This window comes from Cibotium barometz, chromosome 7 (genome assembly GCF_041138505.1).
Source record: "Cibotium barometz isolate CiBa-2024 chromosome 7, ASM4113850v1, whole genome shotgun sequence".
In the NCBI taxonomy this organism is placed as follows: domain Eukaryota; kingdom Viridiplantae; phylum Streptophyta; class Polypodiopsida; order Cyatheales; family Cibotiaceae; genus Cibotium; species Cibotium barometz.
Window position 1 is genome coordinate 35890379 of NC_141052.1, and position 19550 is coordinate 35909928.

At 49.8% G+C, this 19550-nt stretch overlaps 2 protein-coding genes across 3 annotated transcripts in view; both read right to left on the reverse strand.

The window, feature by feature from the left end:
* Positions 1-374: 374 nt before the first annotated feature.
* LOC147636930 (peptide chain release factor 1, mitochondrial-like) overlaps positions 375-19550 on the reverse strand; it is a 64022-nt gene continuing 44846 nt past the window's right edge. For both annotated transcript variants that reach the window (XM_086800516.1, XM_086800515.1), the window contains 3 exons: positions 1162-1320; positions 972-1067; positions 375-861 (listed from right to left, as the gene is read on the reverse strand). In XM_086800516.1, the coding sequence (XP_086656642.1) occupies positions 667-861; positions 972-1067; positions 1162-1320 (450 nt within the window). In that variant the 3' untranslated portion in view covers positions 375-666. The remainder of the gene's footprint in view (positions 862-971; positions 1068-1161; positions 1321-19550) is intronic.
* On the reverse strand, positions 3040-5037 carry LOC147636931 (uncharacterized). The gene is made up of 2 exons (XM_086800518.1): positions 3819-5037; positions 3040-3704 (listed from the first exon to the last, which is right to left on the reverse strand). The coding sequence occupies exon 1, from the start codon at positions 4920-4922 to the stop codon at positions 4221-4223; it is 702 nt and encodes a 233-aa protein (XP_086656644.1). The 5' UTR covers positions 4923-5037; the 3' UTR covers positions 3040-3704; positions 3819-4220.

A 19550-nucleotide genomic window follows, 5' to 3' on the forward strand; every position in this document is an offset into this window, starting at 1 on the left:
GATGATACTCTACAAAATTTACCCATAAGTTTCTGATCGTCCCCCCCTCCAAGTTAAGGTGACAGGGTTTGGATCTTGGAGTAAGCAGGCGCAGTCACAACCACTCAAGCTAGTAGGGCTGGCTTGCAATATTTCCTCTACTTAAAGACAGGGGACGGCTGATGATGATGATTTCATTGGCTACGGTTGTTTGTAAAAGACCCTCACGGTGTCACAGAGGTAACACAAATTCAATCATCGCACCACGGTCATTTCACAATTACCTGACGTGCTTAGTTGACCACATAACTTCACCAATGCTCGAGACTCTTCTTCAACATTACCTCTGGAACTTTGAAAACACACGACATTTGGCAAAGAATATCAAAAAATGAAGAGCAAAGATTTCTATATTTATTGGTTACTGAGGTCAAATTTTATTTGCATTATTAGTAACTAACATACATAAAAGAGTTGCAAAAGCTGCCAAATTTTGAAGTGTAAACATCTCTCTAGAAAGTTCAATGCATAATCCATACTGTGCCTTATAATAGTGGGTAAAATCACCGTGGGACCTAAAATTGAGCTTCCTCCAGCTGTTGCCAAAATATCATATTAACAAAACATGCTCAGTTGTACGTACCGTGCAGCACCACCTCTTATTGGTATCTCTAGTCTTGTTGCTAATCAACTTTCCATGGTCAATGACGCAAGTGCATTCACCTCCTCCTTTGTTAACAACGCATCTATGAAAATATCAAGTCCTTGTCCTTCCATGAACCGCTCGATTGAATGGGTTGTGATGCCTGCACGATGGTCTGTCACTCGGCCTTGAGGAAAATTATAGGTCCGAATCCGCTCTGACCTGTCTCCACTACCGATCTAGGCCATTGGCATACAGCAAACCAAAATAAGGGGACGTAAGAACAAGCTCCACAAGAACACAGGAAGCTGAGGGACATGCATGGGTTCACAGCCAAGCAATATGCTACCTGAAGCTGTCGCAATTCAGAGCGAGTTGCACTTAATCTTTTTCTCTCTGATTCATAAAGCCGAGCACGTAAGATACTCATTGCCCTTGCCTTGTTCTGAAACCACCTTGATCTCCTTAGCCAGCCACCACAAAGCATAGAAGCACACAACAATTCAAACCGGAAGAAAATCCTGCAACAGAACTATTACCAGATGCTGAGAGCGCTCATCTTGAATCGCAACAGCTATTCCACTAGGAATGTGAGTTATTCGCACAGCACTGCTGGTAGTATTCACATGCTGCCCTCCTGCTCCTCCTGCCCTGTAAGTATCAATACGCAGGTCCTCATTGCGTATTTGGACATCTACCTGACCTCATAAAGGCAACAAACAAACCCCGCACTGAGTGAACAATCTTTTTGTATCAATGGCTAAATACGTTCAAGCCTGAGGAACCACCCCATCCAAGAGACATCCCAATGAACAATCATGATTGAGTTCTGTACATTTCTGGTAGCATGTCCTGTGTCAAGGGAAACTTGAGAACAGTCTTTTTCCCAAGGAGAAAAATATCTTTCTATTAGTAAATAAAAGTACTTCTAAAAGAAAACGGAAAACAACCCTCAAAAACAGGTAAAGTCAGCAAATAAAGAGGGAGGGAATTCCTCCAGGGCTAACTGCTCTCCAACCATGACCTGTGATCATCGGTGGGAGTTGATCAGCAGCCTTGTAGCATGGCAGATACGCTGGCTAGGGTGCTGCAAGGAGGGCTTGTGGAACCCTCTCCTACGTCGACCTGTTTTTTTATAAAATGACCTAGTATCCACACTCTTTGCAACCGCTTGGAGCACCTCCAATGCAGCTCTAGGGCTATGCAGGGAAGATGGGTAGCCTTCCCGCACATCTGAAGCCCCAGCCTTTTCCAGACCAGAGCCAAGGGTGGCATTGTCTGGCAAGATAAGACACCACTTTGGCTCTTCCTCACAGTGAACAGCTGGGCCCGTCTCCATCTGTACCCCAAGTGATGAAGTGGCCGTCAGTCATACCTTGATGAAGAGGCGAAGCACATGGAGCAATTTTTTCCCCTGTAAAATCTCCTACTTATTGTGGCTCACTGCTCATTGAGGTAGGAGCCTGGCTGTACATGTAGACTCGCAGATTGCCGTCACTACAGAGCACTGTGGGAGTCCAAGAACCGCCGTCTTTGGGATTGTCCAGCCACTCATCAGAAAGTTTGGTGGAGGAAACATGTGTTTCAAGAAGTCTATAACAATGGGACATCCACATGTAAGTCTTGGCCTAGCAATGACTTGATCCATGTGAGAATGTCTTTTGAGGTCTTTATACTAACTCATTAAATAAAAACTGTTCAAAAATCGAAGTGCTCGCTTGACATGACATGCTCTTTAAGCTTAGTAATCACTTCAGTTCTTGGAAGATCTAGCAGGCTTCTTTGTCAATTTGTAAGCTTTGTTATATTCAGTATTATACACTTGAAGAAACCTGAAGTCTTCTGTGGTAGTTTTTCTTTCCTCTCTTTCTCTCCTCCATAAATTCTCAGTTAATGCTTGAAAATAGTTTAAAGGCCGCACTCTCATTAGTGCACCCTGACAGCAGACCAGGCATGTGTTACCATGGCTTGATCATGCATAAGTTATAGAGGCTCATGAGAGAGGGCACCCTGATTCTATGTGCCACTCCCGTTTTCTCAGCTTGCATCCACATCTCCACAAATTGGGTTCTGATGCAAGACCCGAATGAAATTCTTGGACTGTTCACTGAAGCTCATCTGAGTGCCGTGGAGGCATCTACTACAACCAGCACAATGGTTAAACATAGCCAGGCAGCAAGAGGAATTGTGAAGAGGCCTTCTGTGTGCAAGTTGAAAATGACGACTTGCTATGGGTCAGTGTTGCCAGGCGTTTCGGAAACGGCAGGTATGAAACGGGTTTCATACGTTTTGAAACGTTTCATAAAAGGTAAGAAACAGGTACAAAAAGGTTTCATACAAAATACAAAAAGCATGTATATTTTTAACTTGAAATATACAAAAGAAAAAACTGTTGACATAACTTATAAGAGACCACATTAAATTCATTTCAATAAAAACAAAATACATGTAAGATATGATGATATCACAAATCACGTGGGTGATCACTGATGACTAAACAGAAATCAAAAGGATCACCACGTGGGTGATGAGTCATGACTCAAAATCCAAGATCAAAATAAATAACATGTCCAAAGTTCAAACTAAATAACATGTCCAAATAAAATGATACTGGCAGCTGCTAGCTACTATCGGCATCCTCATGCTCATCCTCATCTGCATCTTCTGCCTCTGCAGCCTCACTCTCAAGGTCACTGTCGGTAGCCGAGTCCTCAAATGCCTCATCCTCTAGAGGTGCAGGTGCACCACTAGTACTAGCCTCTCGAGAAGATCATGTAGTGCGAGCCGGAGCCATGATCTCCTCATAGAGCATAGAATAGATGTCTCTCTCCTCTTGAGGAATGTCGGGAATCTCCTTGCACTTCATGATATCAACCTTATCTGGATTCACTTGGCGAGGCTCAACGGGATGACCCTTTTGTTCTAGCAATCGGAGATTGCAATGTCAAAAGACAAGCCTCTCCAATTGTGCTGTGGAGAGTCTATTTCTCTTTTTCGTGTGAAAAAGAGCCTATGTACTCCAATTCCTCTCACAAGGCCCTGAACTGCAATCCTGGGAGAGAACTCTCAATGCAATCCGTCTCTACATTGTACAAAAAAGAATGTTAAGTTAGAGTCAAAAAGAGAGTAGCATTTGAATGTAGATTTTGAAAGAATAGGAGACAAAGATACAAGATTCAAGAATCAAGAACCTTACCAAGTTGGGTATCCCAATACCGTATTTCTCCCACCAAGACACCGGCTCCAACTGTGTCTCCCTAAGCAATGCAGTAGCTCGCCCAAACATATGGCTACCGTTGCGGTAAATGAGAAGCTCCTCCTCAAGCTTTCTCATAAGCTGTATATCACCTCCCACTCCCACCAACTTGGTAATGTACTCGATCCATCCTGACTCTAGCTCCTCATTGAGGTATTGCTCCTCATTCCTCCAAAGGGGATGCAAAATGTGAGCAACAGCATGGATTGGCCTATGAAACCAATCCCAACGCCGATTCTAGATCTCCTTAATATCTTGAACTCTACATGTGACATACATAAGAGATCAAGATTTATAAAATAACTTATAAGAAGACTCAAGAGAAATACTCAAAGACTAAAGTTAAAGCCCAAGGGTGAGCACCTGTGACCTGTCACGCGACAAGGAAGTGAAATCATTGAGAGCTTCACCAATTCTGTCCATGAACTCATAAAGCAGCCCAACGGTACTCCCCTCCATGTCTGTGAGCCGAAGGACACTATACATGGGGTGAAGTGCCTTCACAAGTCCCTCTGCATCCTGCCACCAAGTATCTCTCATGACCATACGAGAGAATGCTATAGACTTGGGCTCATCCTTGTCCTCCCATGCTGTCCATTCACGACACACAATAGTGCGTAATAAGCCATGTCGCACTCTCACTAGTCTCTCCACCACAATAAACATATATGTAAACCGAGTTTTGGAGGGCTTTAGAAGCTCAAGATCACTATTGGCCCTGTACATGCTCAAAACCTTTAGCCTCTTTGTGACAAAGTTCACCATGGTAGATGCAGCTGAAAATACATGGCTCACCCAATCAAGCTTCCCCACATCCTCAATCATCAAGTCAAGGCTGTGTGCTGCACAAGGTGTCCACACAATCTTGGGGAACTCCTCCTCTAACATCCTGCCCATGGATACACAATTGGACCCATTGTCCGTGATCACCTGCACAATGTTATCAGGCCCAATTTCATTGATTGCCTGGCGCATGTGGGACATAATGAACTCCCCTGTAACCACTATCCCTGGCACCGATGCATCTATGGCACAAATGAACATTGTGCCTTTGCAAGAGGCAGGCTTAGTTCCGTACGTCGTACGGATCAGATCGTACGTATGATTCGTACCGTACGGTATCGTACGTTTCCGTACGATCAGGTACAATTTTGCTATTTTGTAACTTCTTGTCTACAATTTTTAAGTTTAGGAAGTATTTTTTTTTTAAAACGTACTAATATCGTACCGTACCTCAAAAAATTTTAAGGTACCAATTAGTACCGTATTTTATCGTACCTTTCGTACTAACTAAGCCTGGCAGGAGGACACAAGAATGTTGTACACATTTCTCTTCCGCACATCTGTCCATCCATCACAAAGCAAAGTACAACCATACTTTGCCCAAGTGGCCTTGAGAGGCTCCATCTCCATCTCCACAGCCAGTTGCTCCTTGCGAAGCTCAGTAGTGCGCAATGTCTCGTAGGAGGGGCCATCCCACTCACACCCAATGCGGGAGATAGCTCTTATTGCCTTCTTCCATCGAGGAGTCCTGACAATGTGGAAGGATAATCCACATTGAATAAACAACTTCATCAACTCCCTCATTGCCTCTTTCATGGCAGCCTTTTGCATCCCTACCTGTACATGTCCTTTCTTGAACACTGGAAGACTAGTTCTTTTGGCTTGAGGTGCCGAGCTAGAACCACCTGCAACACCACCTGCAACCTCACCACTGGTATCTTCCTCTCTGATACTGCGAGTCCTCTTGGAGACACTTTGACGTGCTTCAGGCTCTCCCAGATTGGGGATATCCTCAAGGGGGATACCTAGCTGCATGGCCTTCCAAGCCTTGAGGCTATCATAGATTTCTTGTGGCACATGCTTACATGGCACGATGCCAAAACCCTTTGTGACAAATGTGCCTTCAGCCTGGTGACACTGCCATGGTGCTTATCAGCACAAAAGTTGCATTTCCACTTTCCGGAGCCCGAGCCACCATATCTAGACTCGAAGGTGGCATTGTTCCAAAGAGAATCACCTGTTCGAGGTATCCTACAAGGCGGGGATAAATGCAGATTGTTGGCCCTGCAAGTGCGACACAGAACATAAACTAATCTCATTATATGATTCATGATTTTAACTGTCATCTTGGCCAACAATAGAGCAAGGGGAAGAGAAGGTAGATAGCCTTAGAAGTTAGGCCTCAATAGAGCAAGGGTGGACCGTGGAACATAGTTGTCACGGTACGAAAATACGATACCGTACGGTACGATACCGTACGGGAATATTCGGTACGATATGAAATTTTGGGATACGTTACGATAAAATACGGTTTTTATTTTTTACACTTACAAGCTATGGAGCTTCAAGCTTGAATGTGAGGGAAGGTTGGGAGGGGAGGAGTCTATAGTGCTTGAGAAACCAGTACATGGATATGTGTCTCTCCCGATTGTCTCCAAAAAAGAACCTGGATGGGTAATGCAATACCAAAGGTCTCCCAGTGTAGCGTTTATGACTAAGGGACCGTCCTTGCACAAATACGAGGAGTGCATCTAGGGTGATAAGTTTAGGGACTCCTCTCTAGATCAAAATGGCCATGTCCAAATGTTCTCCCTTGTGCATAACTTGAGAATCTAATTGTCTAGCCTACCTATACCAGGGATCCCCAAGTGATGTAGCAAGATTCTCTCATCCTACCAATCAAGTGTACACTACCAGTCTACCTCGCCAGATTTTTTAGGTCTCTCCACAACCCCATATGGAATACTGAGTGGACACGAAAGTTGCGAAGTATTGCGAGCATTTGGGATCTTCGTAAAGCAGGGTTTCTATTTTTTTTAGCATTTGGAAAAAAAATTTCAAGGAAAAAAAAAATTTGGGGAGAAAAAAAAAACCTTACTCGTACCGTACGATATCGTACGAATTCGTACGGTATCGTACCGTACGACTCAAACGTACGAACAGGTTCGTACGCGTACGAGAAACAACCATGCCGGCGTGGAAGATATGCCATGAATATTGATGGAAGAGAAAAAAGTGTGCTGCTTTGTGAGTTGTGCAGAGAAAACCAACATAAAGCAAAACATGACATTACCCCTTTGGAAGACCTCCACAAGGCCCAAGGACACCAAGGAGCAAGCGGGCTGACACGAGCAATGGCAGGCTGGCACACAAATCGGCGAAAAGTCACAGGCGGCCGCCAACTGGGAAACGTGAACGAAAGTGCGCCGTACGAAACGATTCGTTTTTGAGGTTTTAAAAATATGCATGATGAAAAAAGTTTCGTACATTTCGAACCTGTACGAAACGCGTTTCTATGCAACTGTGCTATGGGTAATAGTCACATGAAAACATGTTTAGCCCCTTCAAAACATGATGAAACATTAAACACACAGATTGTTATAGACATTTCAAAACCTGGCATTTTCCCAATTGAGGAAAGCTCATTTTTTCCATTTTTTGCCCAATTGAATGACCAACGCTTCCCATCCTACAGTCCGCCAACTCTCCTACACACAGCAGCCCTCTCCTGCAAACTCTTTTGCTCTCCTCCCAATCTCCTCCCCTTCTTGTCACATGCATCATCCTCAATCATTACATATGTGTCATGCTAGGCTTCCATCTAGGGTTCGGATTAAAGTATAGCAAAAGAATAAGCCCAAGCGATCCCTTATCAAAAGACGCTACGCTACATGTGAATGCAACTAATGCAAATCGTAACAAAAATTAATGCAAAGTTAGCCCACTAGTTAACCTACTACCCCTCCCCCATATTCTATCCATCTTCCGCAGACCACAAGTCTTTTGGGGCAGCCATCGTTAAGAAGAGTAGTAGATTCAGCGTCACCAACAACTACCAATGCAAATCGGTTCATATTTCAGCAATTGGGAGAGAATGGAGGATTTCCTACTCTCTTCACACTAAGCTTAGTATGCAGTTTAGTTTTCAGCAGATCTAGAACGATTCTTTTTTTTTTCCGGGAAAAAGATCCTTCAATTAGTTAAAGAAAAACAGCCGCAAAGGGCTAAGTACAACCATGACGGGCTAGATACAGCCTCACCTCATATAAGGGTGGGAGACAAATGATCAAAGGGGAAGAGATGCTTCTCCTACGGCTGGCCACTATGTGAGGAGAAGGCTATCTCATGGGGGGGGGAGGAAACAACCATACAGGTGCTTTGTAATGCCAAATGGGGTCACCGCCTCTATCTGTGAGGAAAGGGCCAAGCCTCCAAAGTCTCAAGAAGGCTTCCCGCCACTTCCGCATGCAATCAGAACCTCTCTGCAGCTTCTCCCACTGACCGTGGAGGGTGTGAATGATATCAAGCCATATGCTCTTGATGGTCTCAACCGGTGGAGTGTGGGTACCCTCGATGGCCTCACTGCATCTAGCACGCCAAATGTGCCAGGCTGCTATGCTACTGCAAATCTCCCATCGCTGGCATGAGCCTGGTCGCCAGACACCTGCCGGTGGGGCTGTGACTGGTACTGCTGCAACACGATGGTGGGAAGCCTGAAGGGCTAGTCCTCCCCCATCCTCCTCGTAAGCCTTGACCACTCTAGCCTCGGTGGCCCAAGCGACAGTACCCCAAGTGATGATCCGGGTCAATGCCCTGTCCATAACGAAGATGCGGAGAATCCGCTCCCAAATCTGATGAGCCTTAGGTCAATCCCAAAGGCAATGTCGTTGAGACTCCCTCAGGTGGCCGTACCTCGGGCAAGCTGCTAGTTGAGACTCCCTCAGGTGGCCGCACCTCGGGCAACGCACCTCGGGCAAGCTGCTAACCGACCTCCGACTGCCAGCCAAGTACTGACCGCCAAACTCCTGTGTGCCGTCAGCCAAAGAAATAGAGTGATCTTCCTCGGCCGAAAGCTGTCCCAAAGCCTCTTCCAAAAATCTGAAAGGAAGCAATCTAATAGGCCCTGAGACTCCCAATGTGTTGCTGTTGCCGGTGTGCCATCTATCTCAGGAATCTGGATCCTGCGGCCAAGCCGCGCTGTAGATGCAAAGAAAGGGGCATCCAGAGTCTCCACCCGATCTGTGGGATCATGCCAAGTGCACTCTCCAGCGTCCCACTACAACCGCGTGAGAGGTCGGCACTCCCAAATCCATAGTTGCCAAAGTCTCTCCCTAGCCACCTTGGCCGGTGCTGGATCTATGTGCCATGCCCGTGCCCGAAAACCAATCACCCTCCCCCTCTGCAAGGTGCAACCTCTGAAATCCTCCAAAGGGTGCTCTGATCTCTCTAGTCTACCATGGAATCCAATAGAAAGAGTGAGCAGACAACTGTCCTCATCTGCTCCATGGACCGCCACGAGGATATCATGTCTGGTGAACAAGCCTAGCCACACCGCGCCGGGGGGGGGGGGGGAGGGGGGGGGGTCCAGTCTAGAATAGGAGCCAGCCACTCTTGAGGAATAGCTGAGTCGATGTCGATGCTGAGTCTGTCTCTACTCGAGATCCCTGCCAAGCCTCTCTCCTGCTCTGCCTGAGGTAACTGTCTATGTGCAATCCCATCTCCGAGAGACCTAGCTGGTCCGATGCTCAAGGCGCCCCAAGATATATGCGGTCGGGCCCCTAGCATGTGGCCATTGGGTAAACGGATCAAGGGGTTCCAGATCAAAGGTTGCCGAAGATGCTCCTCTGAGGCCACTGGAACAATCTGTCTGAGGGCTGGCCTGAGATGATCCCAAGCACGAAGTAGAGTGGCTCCAAATCTGTCCTCAAAGGGTGGACTAGTACTTTGCGGCCACGGGCCTCCAAGGCTCAGAGTGCGGGCTGAAATCCAAGCCAAGAGGAAATCCTTCCAAGGCTCACCACCAAGTAGGAGTCCTCTAACAATCAACTTGCTCAACCTTGGCCCTAGCTGGCCTCCCATCACTTCCGGCCCACAAGAAGTTTCGGATCAAACAATGTACCTGGCCAATACATGCCCAAGAAAAGGCCCAGCACAAGGTGATGTACCACATGGTGGCAAGCAGTACTTGGTTCGCCACCACCACTCTGCCTGCTAGGAATAGCCTCGCCGAGCTCCAGTATAAAAGCTTCTTCCGAATACTCAGAAGAAGCGGAGGGAGCTGCTGCTCGGGAGAGATGTCAATGCCAACCTAGCAACCCGAGGTATCGAACTAGAGTGCCCCTCGCGATCCACTGGAAAGCCTCAATTGGTCGCCAAGTTGAGGTGGATACTGAGCCTACCCAAAAACCACACGACTTGTGCTAGTTGATCTGCGCTCTTGATGCACGGCAGAAAATCTCTATAGCCTCGATGAATTTCTGGAGATTCCCAACATCTCCAACAAGGAAGGCTGATGTGTCGTCTCCAAACTCTGAGTCCAGCAGCTCCTGGCGCAATCCCTAAAGTTTGGTCTCCTGGGCAGAGAGAAAACTATTCATGGCACACCTCCCAAAAGGTAAAGATGTTGTCTAGAATGCTCCAATCCTGAACAAAACCAATATGAGTGTCGTGGATCAGGTCTGGGAAAGAAGACTGAAGTCGCCTACAGATGGCCTTGGCCAAAATCTTATAGGCTGTCCCTAGAAGGGTGATGGGTCTCCACTGCCGGATCTCCAATCTATCACCACCCTCCTTGGGAATCAAATGTATCAAGCCCTCTATGAGCCTCTCTGGCATGGCACCTGTGAGCACAATCTCATTTAAGGCAACGCGAAGGCCACCTTCCATGAGGTCCCAATGGCGAAGAAAGACAGAAACAAGAAGCCCATCCACCCCCGGGCATTTTCCCCTAGGTAATGCCTTCACCGCCTCCGCCAACTCCTCTGAAGTGAAAGGGGTCAATAAGAAAGACCGAAAGGAGGGGGGAACCACCTCTCTCATGTGCCTCCAGACTCTCTCGCGCGCATCCATCACCTGGGGGGATAGGGGTCAATAAGAAAGACCGAAAGGAGGGGGGAACCACCTCTCTCATGTGCCTCCAGACTCTCTCGCGCGCATCCATCACCTGGGGGGATAATGGGGCACCAGTGAGAAGAGATTGGAAGAAATCCGTAGTGATGGCTCTCTCATGCGGGGGATTAGAAACAATAGCTCCATCCTGGCCACGCGGCTTGCGAATACCGTCTCTCCTCCTGTGGAGGCCAGCTATCTCAAAGAAATCTCCAGTAACTCTGTCACCGGCCTAAGTCCAGAATGAAGCCCTAGCATGGTATCTATACTCCACCCTCCTCTCCTCAATGGACCGAATCTCCGTGCGGGCGGCGGCAATCTGACTCTTAATCCACGGGATGTCTAGGGAACTCTCCTGAAGACGCTGTACAGAGGCTAGGCCCCTCCTCAGACTCCTCTCCTGCTCCCGAAATCCCTCCAATCTACTCTAGGCTGCCTCCTATAAGAAAACATTGATCTCCCCAAGGCCATCATCCAAAGTGCACGCTGTAGAGCCCGAGGAAAAGTTCAATCCCGCCCATATCTGCTCCATCCAGCTGCAGATCTCGAGGTCCTGAATGAGGCTGTCTGGAATCTTGGAGCCCACATGCCTGTCATGCCTCCATGGGTCCTCTAGGGACAGAATAACCGGGGCATGATCTGAAAATGTAGTGCTTGCTAGAATACCAACCATGCCTCCACGGCTGCAAGCCCACTCGTCGACATAAAACCTATCTAGCCAAGAGAGGTTGGGGCCAGTGCTCCGCCTATCTGATCAAGAGAAGCTAGGACTCCCAAGGCTAAGCCCAAACTCTGGAGGAAGATGCCAAGGGTCCTATCCCCTAAGAATTAGTATCATCTCCTCCCATGCGGAGTACTCCGCTCCTAAGACTATGGCCATGCCACCTCCAAGTCTGTCCTCTGCTGCCTATTATCATATTGAAGTCACCACCCATGCACCAAAAATCATCATGCGGCAGGGCCTGTCGGACAGTGCTCCAAAAGATAGCTCTACCTACAGCAGCATTCGGGGCATAAATGTTGAGGAAGCCAACGCTATCCTCCCCAATCAGAATGGTAACCCACTTAGCACGTCCTAGAACTATGGCTCCCGATCTTATCACAGACGGCAGAAGCTGCTCACTAACAAAGAGAGACACTCCCTGCGTCCTTGAAGGGCCAAGGATAGAGACCAAAAAGCATAACTCCTACCTGGTAGAATCTTCTCGCAGCGGCGGGTATGCCCTTCAGTAAGATAGTGCTTCTCGAGGAAAAGAATGTCGATAGGTCCCCCCACCATAGCTCGCTAAGCTCTCCTCTAAGGATGCCTCATCCCTGAAAGCACTGATACCCCCCTAAGCCCTGAATGTTCCATGAGACAATCCTCATATCAATCTTTGTGTGAGGCGGAACTATCGGAAGTCTTGGGTGCGGACTTAGATGGGGAATAGTCATAATCTGTCCTGGTGCGAAGTCGCGCCAAGTGGGCGTGGATCCTGCCCTCCATGTACTGCCACTCTGCCCGAGCGCGAGAGTATGCATACTCCGTGCTCCATCGATCACAATGGAGATATCTGTAAGAAGGGGGGAGAGGTACTGCGATAGAGGTATGCATGAACACAAAAAGCAACACCTCCAGGCTAGAGGTCACCATCTCCCCTCCCTGGTCTCTGTGGGCTGATCCACCAAACTCCATCCTGGCCAGAGGCCATAGATGAGTAAGAACGTTGATGATGCGGAGATCCTGCAGATGATGCGATAGCTCAACTGCTTGATCCTGAATGGTAGCGGACACCGACTCTGGATCCCACTTTGTCCCGGGGGCTGTGCTCAAGGGAAAAGAGATGATCATCGCGCCATTCTTTGGCGTGGAGGGTCTGGAGTGGTGGAAGACCACACATACCCGAATAGGGGCTACAGTCTCCTCAAACATGTATGTCCCTTCCATCGGAAGACACCAGAAGAAACTATAATCCGTAGGCTGCCCCAAGATCCTAGGGGTGCGCTGGAGACTCAGGTGGGAGAGCCCTCACTAGTGCGGCTGCAATGGTCACCTCCACCGCCTCTGAAAAACAATGAATCAGGCAACGATCAGAACTCGCCGTCTGTCTCCTCTGTGGGTTACGTCTGTCTCCTCTGTGGATTAGTGGCTGCAGGGGGCGACGAGAATGCTTTGGAGGGGCCGAGAGGGGGAGGGGAGGGGGGGAGGGGGAGGGGGAGGGGGGAGGGATAGTAGGCACGGAGGAAGAGAAAGGGGCAAATGGAGCAACTGCGGGTAGAGTCGGAGGCGAGAGTGGGGGAGGGGGGGGGGAGGAGGCGAGGGAGTGCGGGAAGGCGGAGAGGGACGTTGCTAAGAGGTATCCATCAAAGAGGAAGGCTGATGGGGAAGGCTCTACGAAGAGAGGGTGGGGTCAACCTGCCCCACTGGGCATTGAGGGCAAGAGGAGAAGTCGCGACGAGGAATCGGCCGCCACATCGAGGGGATGGAGGGGTCCTCTCCGTGACTGGAGAGGGTCGCTGTCTGCGGGCGGGTGCTGTTGTAAGTGCTCGAAACGGTTCTCTGACAAAACCGAATCCTCCTGCATGCTGCCAGCCTGGCGCGCGACGACGCTCAACTCTCGTGCTTGGTCGACAACCCGGGCGGGGGACAACCATCTGCTACTCTCTAGCTGAGGGTCATCCATGGTTGGAACATGGTGCTCCACGGCCTGGGAACCTACTCCTCCCTTGACCCCCTGGTGAGGATCTAAGTGGGAAGTTGGGGAGGGGAACCACCAGGGGCGGTCTCCTAGTCTGACACCGAAGTAAAGCTCTGGCTAGATGACCCATCTGCCTGTAGACATATGCTCACTTATGGTAGTGCTATGTGTGAACAGGGCTTAACCAAGGGCACTTTTTCCCATGTGGTTTTTCCCCTTGGACATCAAGTGTGAAAGGACACTCTAACATATAATAATTTGTACTTCTATATTATATGGATGTGGCACACATGCAAGGGTTGACTTGCATTTTGTGGATACCACACTTTTGGCTCTCTCTCTCTCTCTCTCTCATTTCTGTGTGTGAGCTTCTCTACCCTGCACCTAACCCTAATGTGCAAGTTTGTGTGTGTGAGTGTGTGAGTCCAACACCCAACAATTGGTATCAAAGCTCAGAGCTGGCCCTGTGGAGAATCTGCAACAAACCCGGCGAAATTCCGTCCATTTCTGAGCTCTGGGGCGTTCTCTGGTTTTCGCAGCCCTGTCGCCACCGTCGCTGGTCCTCTGCTCGCCGTCGCCGCCCAGTCGCGCCAGCGCTTCTAGTGCGCAGCGATCTACCAGTGCCCAGCCCAGTCAGCGCAGGAGCCCGCCACTGCCCAACCCGGCCGGCTGCGATAGTGGGCAGGTCCCCGCCTCCGCCAGCTCCTCGCCACGCCTCTGCCTGGCCCGCCCGTCCTGTGTTCCGCCGCCGTCGGGTCCCTGGCGCCGCCCGTCCTCCGCCTGCCTCGTCAGCTGCGTGCGCAGCTCCTCGACACTCTGCATGCCTCCATCAGGCTGCCAGGTACGCGCACCCGCCTGCAGCTCCAAGTGCTTCCCCTCGTCGACACCTGCCCAGCTGCAACGACTCCCACCAACGTCCATCCTCACCTTGGTCTTCCCGACTGTGCTTCCGTACTGCATCTTCCCGGCTGTGCATCAGTACTGCCCACACGTGCAAGTACCTTTGTTTCAGCAAACAGAAAAATTAAACAAAGTAAACAAAATAAGCTTTGCAGGCACTCCGCTCTAGATTCGACAAATTTTGGGGGTTTGCCAAGAAGATTTGAAAGTTTGCAGGTGGTGCGCACCTCGGAGGAGCTCCTAGACTCGGAGTTTGCGGATGACACTGCTGTCTATCTTCAGGGAGGGGAGGAGAACCTCCGCCGCTTCGCCTCAGCCATGGACAGGTTTTGAAGAGCTTCGGGCGCTTTGATCAACTGGCACAAGTCGTGTGGGTTGTGGGTCAGTTCTATGCCCCCCCCCCCCCCCCCCCCCCCCCCCCGACTTGGAGGCCAGTTGATGGGTTTCAGTGGCTAGCCCCCGGCACTACAGTGCGCTATTTGGGATGCTATGTGGGCATTGACATATCTCCGAAGCAGCAGATAGCCCCCCTTCTTCTGAGCATTCGGAAGAAGCTTCTGTATTGGAGTACCGCTCGTTTATCTCTGGCTGGCCGAGTGGTTGTGGCCAACCAGGTTCTGCTTGCTACCATGTGGTACATCACTTCTTGCTGGGCCTTCTCTCGAGCGTGCATTGGCCAGGTGCAGAGGCTCATCAGGAACTTTCTTTGGTCCGGTGGCGACGGGCGGCCCGCCAGGGCCAAGGTGGCATGGGCTGTGATCACTCAGCCGAGGGAGAGAGGCGGCTTGGGCATAGTTGATCCTATTTGTCAGAGCCGAGCTTTGCTTGGCAAGTTGGTGGTTCGTGGCCTCCTACCAGGCGCTGAGCCGTGGAAGGAGTTTCTTGTTTCCAGGATTCTCAGCCGCACTCCTTCTCTTAGCGGCCCCTGGACCCCCAGCATCAGGTGGATCTTTACAGAGCAGCGATCCAGAGGAGTGGGCCTTGGTTTCGAGGAGCGTTTTGCAGCTAGCCTTCTGAGGGCCTGGGAGCATCTGAGGCCGTCACTCTTCCAGACTCCCCCGGGCACCGATGAGGAGCGCTTGAGGCAGCCATTGACCTGGAACCCCTTGATCCGACTTCCCAGTGGTCATATGGTTGGATCGCGATCTCATGTGTCGTGGGGCCCGTTGAGCTCCGGCCCAGCCCAGTCCTTAGACGACTGGATATGTTTTCAGCAGCAGCTGCCTCTAGAGGTTCAGGAGAGGAGACTCAGCGGGATGAGGGGCAGAGAGTTGATGAGGCAGGACATTGAGGCGGCCATCCCCCGGGAGTGGCGGACTCCAGTACAGGACCCTCCACCTCCACAGTGGATAGGCGTCTTTACTCGGCATGAGATCCTTCTAGCGGTCTGCGGCTCAGCAGAGAGAGTCGCCCCACTCACCTTCGAGGTGGGAGAGGGAGGCCAGCTTCAGAGGACCCGACTAGATTTGGATGAGTTCCAGGGTTGTATCTTTCAGAGGGTGCGGGTGGTCGGCTTTCATCAGAGACAGTGGCATGTAGACCCCTCACCGGCCTCGATAGGGGAGGACTATTCTTGGAGATTATGGGCTTGGGACAACAGGCCTCTTATTCGCCTTCAGTGGGATCCGGGTGAGTGGCTTTGGCGAGATCCCTATTCGGCCCCTACCATCCCCGGCACCCCCTTTTTTCAGTACACAGCGAGGCTGGGGCAGCGGATCCAGAGGCACAGGATAGCGGACACCCCGGCGGCGGCCGAGCACTGGCGGCGACAGGGGCTCTCCCCTGCCTTCCTTAGGGACTTCTGGCAGCGCCTTTGGGACAGCTTCCGGCCCCGGAAGGTGACGCTTTTTCTCTGGCTTACAGCGCATAGAGGACTGGCTGTGGGGGCTTGGCTAGCTTTTGGCAGACACCCAACGTCCTGCCCTCGGTGCGGCCATGCACAGGAGTCGCAGCGGCACTACTTATGGGATTGCCCACAGGCACAGCAGGTCTGGCAGCGCGCTCTCAGGATGGTTTTTGCAGGCTCGCCAGGTGAGATGATGGTGACGTGGGGTGCGGTGGCTTGGGCCACGGACAGCGGCCCGGCCCTTGGATACGAGGACGTCCCTGGCAGTGTGACCATCCAGGTCTCTGACAGGGCGATGGCGGTGGTTCCGACGCCAGACTTCTCTTCGGCAGTCTCCCAGGAGGGGGACGGGCACAGATGGGAGATGAGCAGCATGACGGCTTGGCACATATGGAGAGCCCGATGCAGGGAGGCCATAGACCGCCACGCGACTCCACCGACGGAGGTCATACAGGCTCTTTGGGTGGACATCATTCACACCTTGAGAGGACAATGGGGGAAACTTCAGGGCGACTCGGATCGCATGAGAGGTCGCCGCAAGGCGTTCCTCCGCACTTGGCAGCCTGGCCCTTTCCTCACCGCGAGCCCCCCCCAGAGAGCGGCCAACCACGGGGGTGGAGCTCCGGTGTTCACTGTATTTATTATCCCTCCTTGTGAGGTGAGCTTTGTAGCTTTATGACGTCTTCTCATTAACTAATAGAAGGATCGTTTTTCCAAAAAAAAAATGTGGTCCAATGCGGACACCATCCATAGGGGGGCCTCTCTACTTCGTCACATTCATCGATGACTACTCCAGGTTTGCTTGGGCTTACCCCTTGAAAGCGAAAGCAGATGTGTTTACATGCTTTCGACACTTTGTAGCAATGGCTGAAAATATGTGTGGATGTAAAGTCCAAACACTCCGCTCAGATAGAGGTGGAGAATACATGTCAAATGCATTCATGGATTACATGCTTCAAAAGGGCATCAAACACCAATGTATTGTGCCTTATACACCACAGCAGAATGGTGTATCTGAAAGGAAAAATAGATCTCTCATGGAGATGGCAAGATGCATGGTGAAAGCACAAAAGTTGCCTCACAAATTTTGGATGGAAGCTATAATGTGTGCAACTCATGTGTTGAACAGGTGTCCAACAAAAGCTTTGAAAACCATAACACCATTTGAGGCTTGGTATAGCCGAGAGCCAACAGTGGATTATATGCGTACATTTGGGTGTTTGGCATATGCACATGTGCCAGAACAACTCCGAACAAAGCTAGATGACAAAGCAATTAAATGCATTTTTGTGGGCTACAGCAATGAGAGCAAAGGATACCGTCTTTATAATCCAACTACACGAAGGATTTTTGTCAGTAGAGATGTGATATTTGCTGAAAATTCAGAACAGCCCATGTACAGCTTGTATAAAAGCAATGATACAGGCATACAGGACATGTTTGATGGACTTTTACCCATTGCAATTAGGGGGGATTCAGATCAACCAGCCCCTACACAAGAAAATCCTCATGTAGAACATGTGGAACAGCCAGCCATTCAGCCCCCTTCTATGGAAGAAGTGGAAGATCTTGTCAAGGAAGAGCAAACAGCCATAGACACAGCCAAGTCAGTGCCAAGATGGTTGCTGAAAACTTTGCAAGAAAGCAAACTTGCAGCTCCACTCACAGGTAGAACAAGGGCTAGTTCCAGCCATGCTTTGAATATACATCGTGGGGAGTCTGCATTAGCAATGGGTGGTCTCTTTGATTCAGAAGAGCCTTCTTCTTATGAAGAAGCACATGAGAATGAGCATTGGTTGCAAGCTATGCAAGCTGAAATTTCTTCTATCATGAAGAACAATACATGGGATCTTGTGGAATTGCCTAAAGGCAAGCATGTAATTGGAACAAAGTGGGTGTACAAAGTCAAAAGAAAGTCTGATGGTACTATTGACAGGTACAAAGCAAGACTTGTGGCTAAAGGCTACTCCCAGAAAAAGGGAATAGATTATGAAGAGACTTTTGCTCCTACTTCGAGAATGACCACAATAAGATCAGTGATTGCATTGGCTGCACATAAAGGATGGAAAGTGCATCAATTGGACATCAAAACTGCATTCTTAAATGGGGATTTACAGGAGGAAGTATATGTAAATCAGCCCATTGGTTTTGTAGTTCCTGGCGAGGAACATAAAGTATGCAGGTTACACAAAGCATTGTATGGGTTAAAGCAAGCTCCAAGAGCTTGGTATGATAAGATACATGCTCATCTAACCAGCCAAGGTTATGAGAACTGGGCTTACTCTCATACTACAGAGAGTGATCTGCTACCTTGTACAGGTTCACACTTCCACTACAGGGGGGATTTGTAGGCATATGCTCACTTATGGTAGTGCTATGTGTGAACAGGGCTTAAGCAAGGGTACTTTTTCCCATGTGGTTTTTCCCCTTGGACATCAAGTGTGAAAGGACACTCTAACATATAATATTTTGTACTTCTATATTATATGGATGTGGCACACATGCAAGGGTTGACTTGCATTTTGTGGATACCACACTTTTGGCTCTCTCTCTCTCTCTCTCTCTCTCTCTCTCTCTCTCTCATTTCTGTGTGTGAGCTTCTCTACCCTGCACCTAACCCTAATGTGCAGGTTTGTGTGTGTGAGTGTGTGAGTCCAACACCCAACACTGCCTACAAATGAAACATTAGCCAAGGCCGGAATACTCCACTCTCTGTAAAATGGGGGTGCCTCGAAGGTTGGGAATTGATATCGTGTGAGGCACAGAATCCGGCGAGGCAACATAGATGCGGATAGATGGAATCCCGGCTGCTCGTGCAAGGGCCGAGGCAGCAGTGGGGAGGGATTCCATCACTCTCCCAATGGCACCACCTATTACCAGAAGAAGAGGAAGGTATTCCTTCCCGAGGCCTGGAAAGCAAACACTCACGGGAAAGCTTGAAACTCTAGCGAGAGGGTCGGATGCCCGGTCGAAGCCGTGTTGCCACCATGCAAAGAAGCCTGGGCCGTACGCAATGCAACGGGGCTCAGCTGCATGACAAGATCAGACACCGCTGGCGAGTCGAACTCAACTTGGTAGTAGCCACGCCCTAAAGGATGAATGTCTGCGATCTTTGCATGCGCACCTAGGAGGCTAGCCTGAAGAAGATCCCTGAGTTGGCCACGCCCGCGGGGCAGCTACCGACAATCTTGCAAACCAGGGTGGAGGCCTCTAGTGCTGCAATAGTCGTGGCAAGGATCTAAAGGTCCACATCGGAAAAAGATAAGCAAGCAATAGCGGCCTCGGTGGGGGATGATGGAGCGGCTGCCATGGAGTCCTTGTGAGGGAAAGACAAGAAAAAGCCGAGGCTTGCCGAAT

What these genes read in the sequence shown, in the direction of transcription:
- LOC147636931 (XM_086800518.1), bottom strand. Translation starts at nt 4,922, where the DNA reads ATGTTCATTTGTGCCATAGATGCATCGGTGCCAGGGATAGTGGTTACA.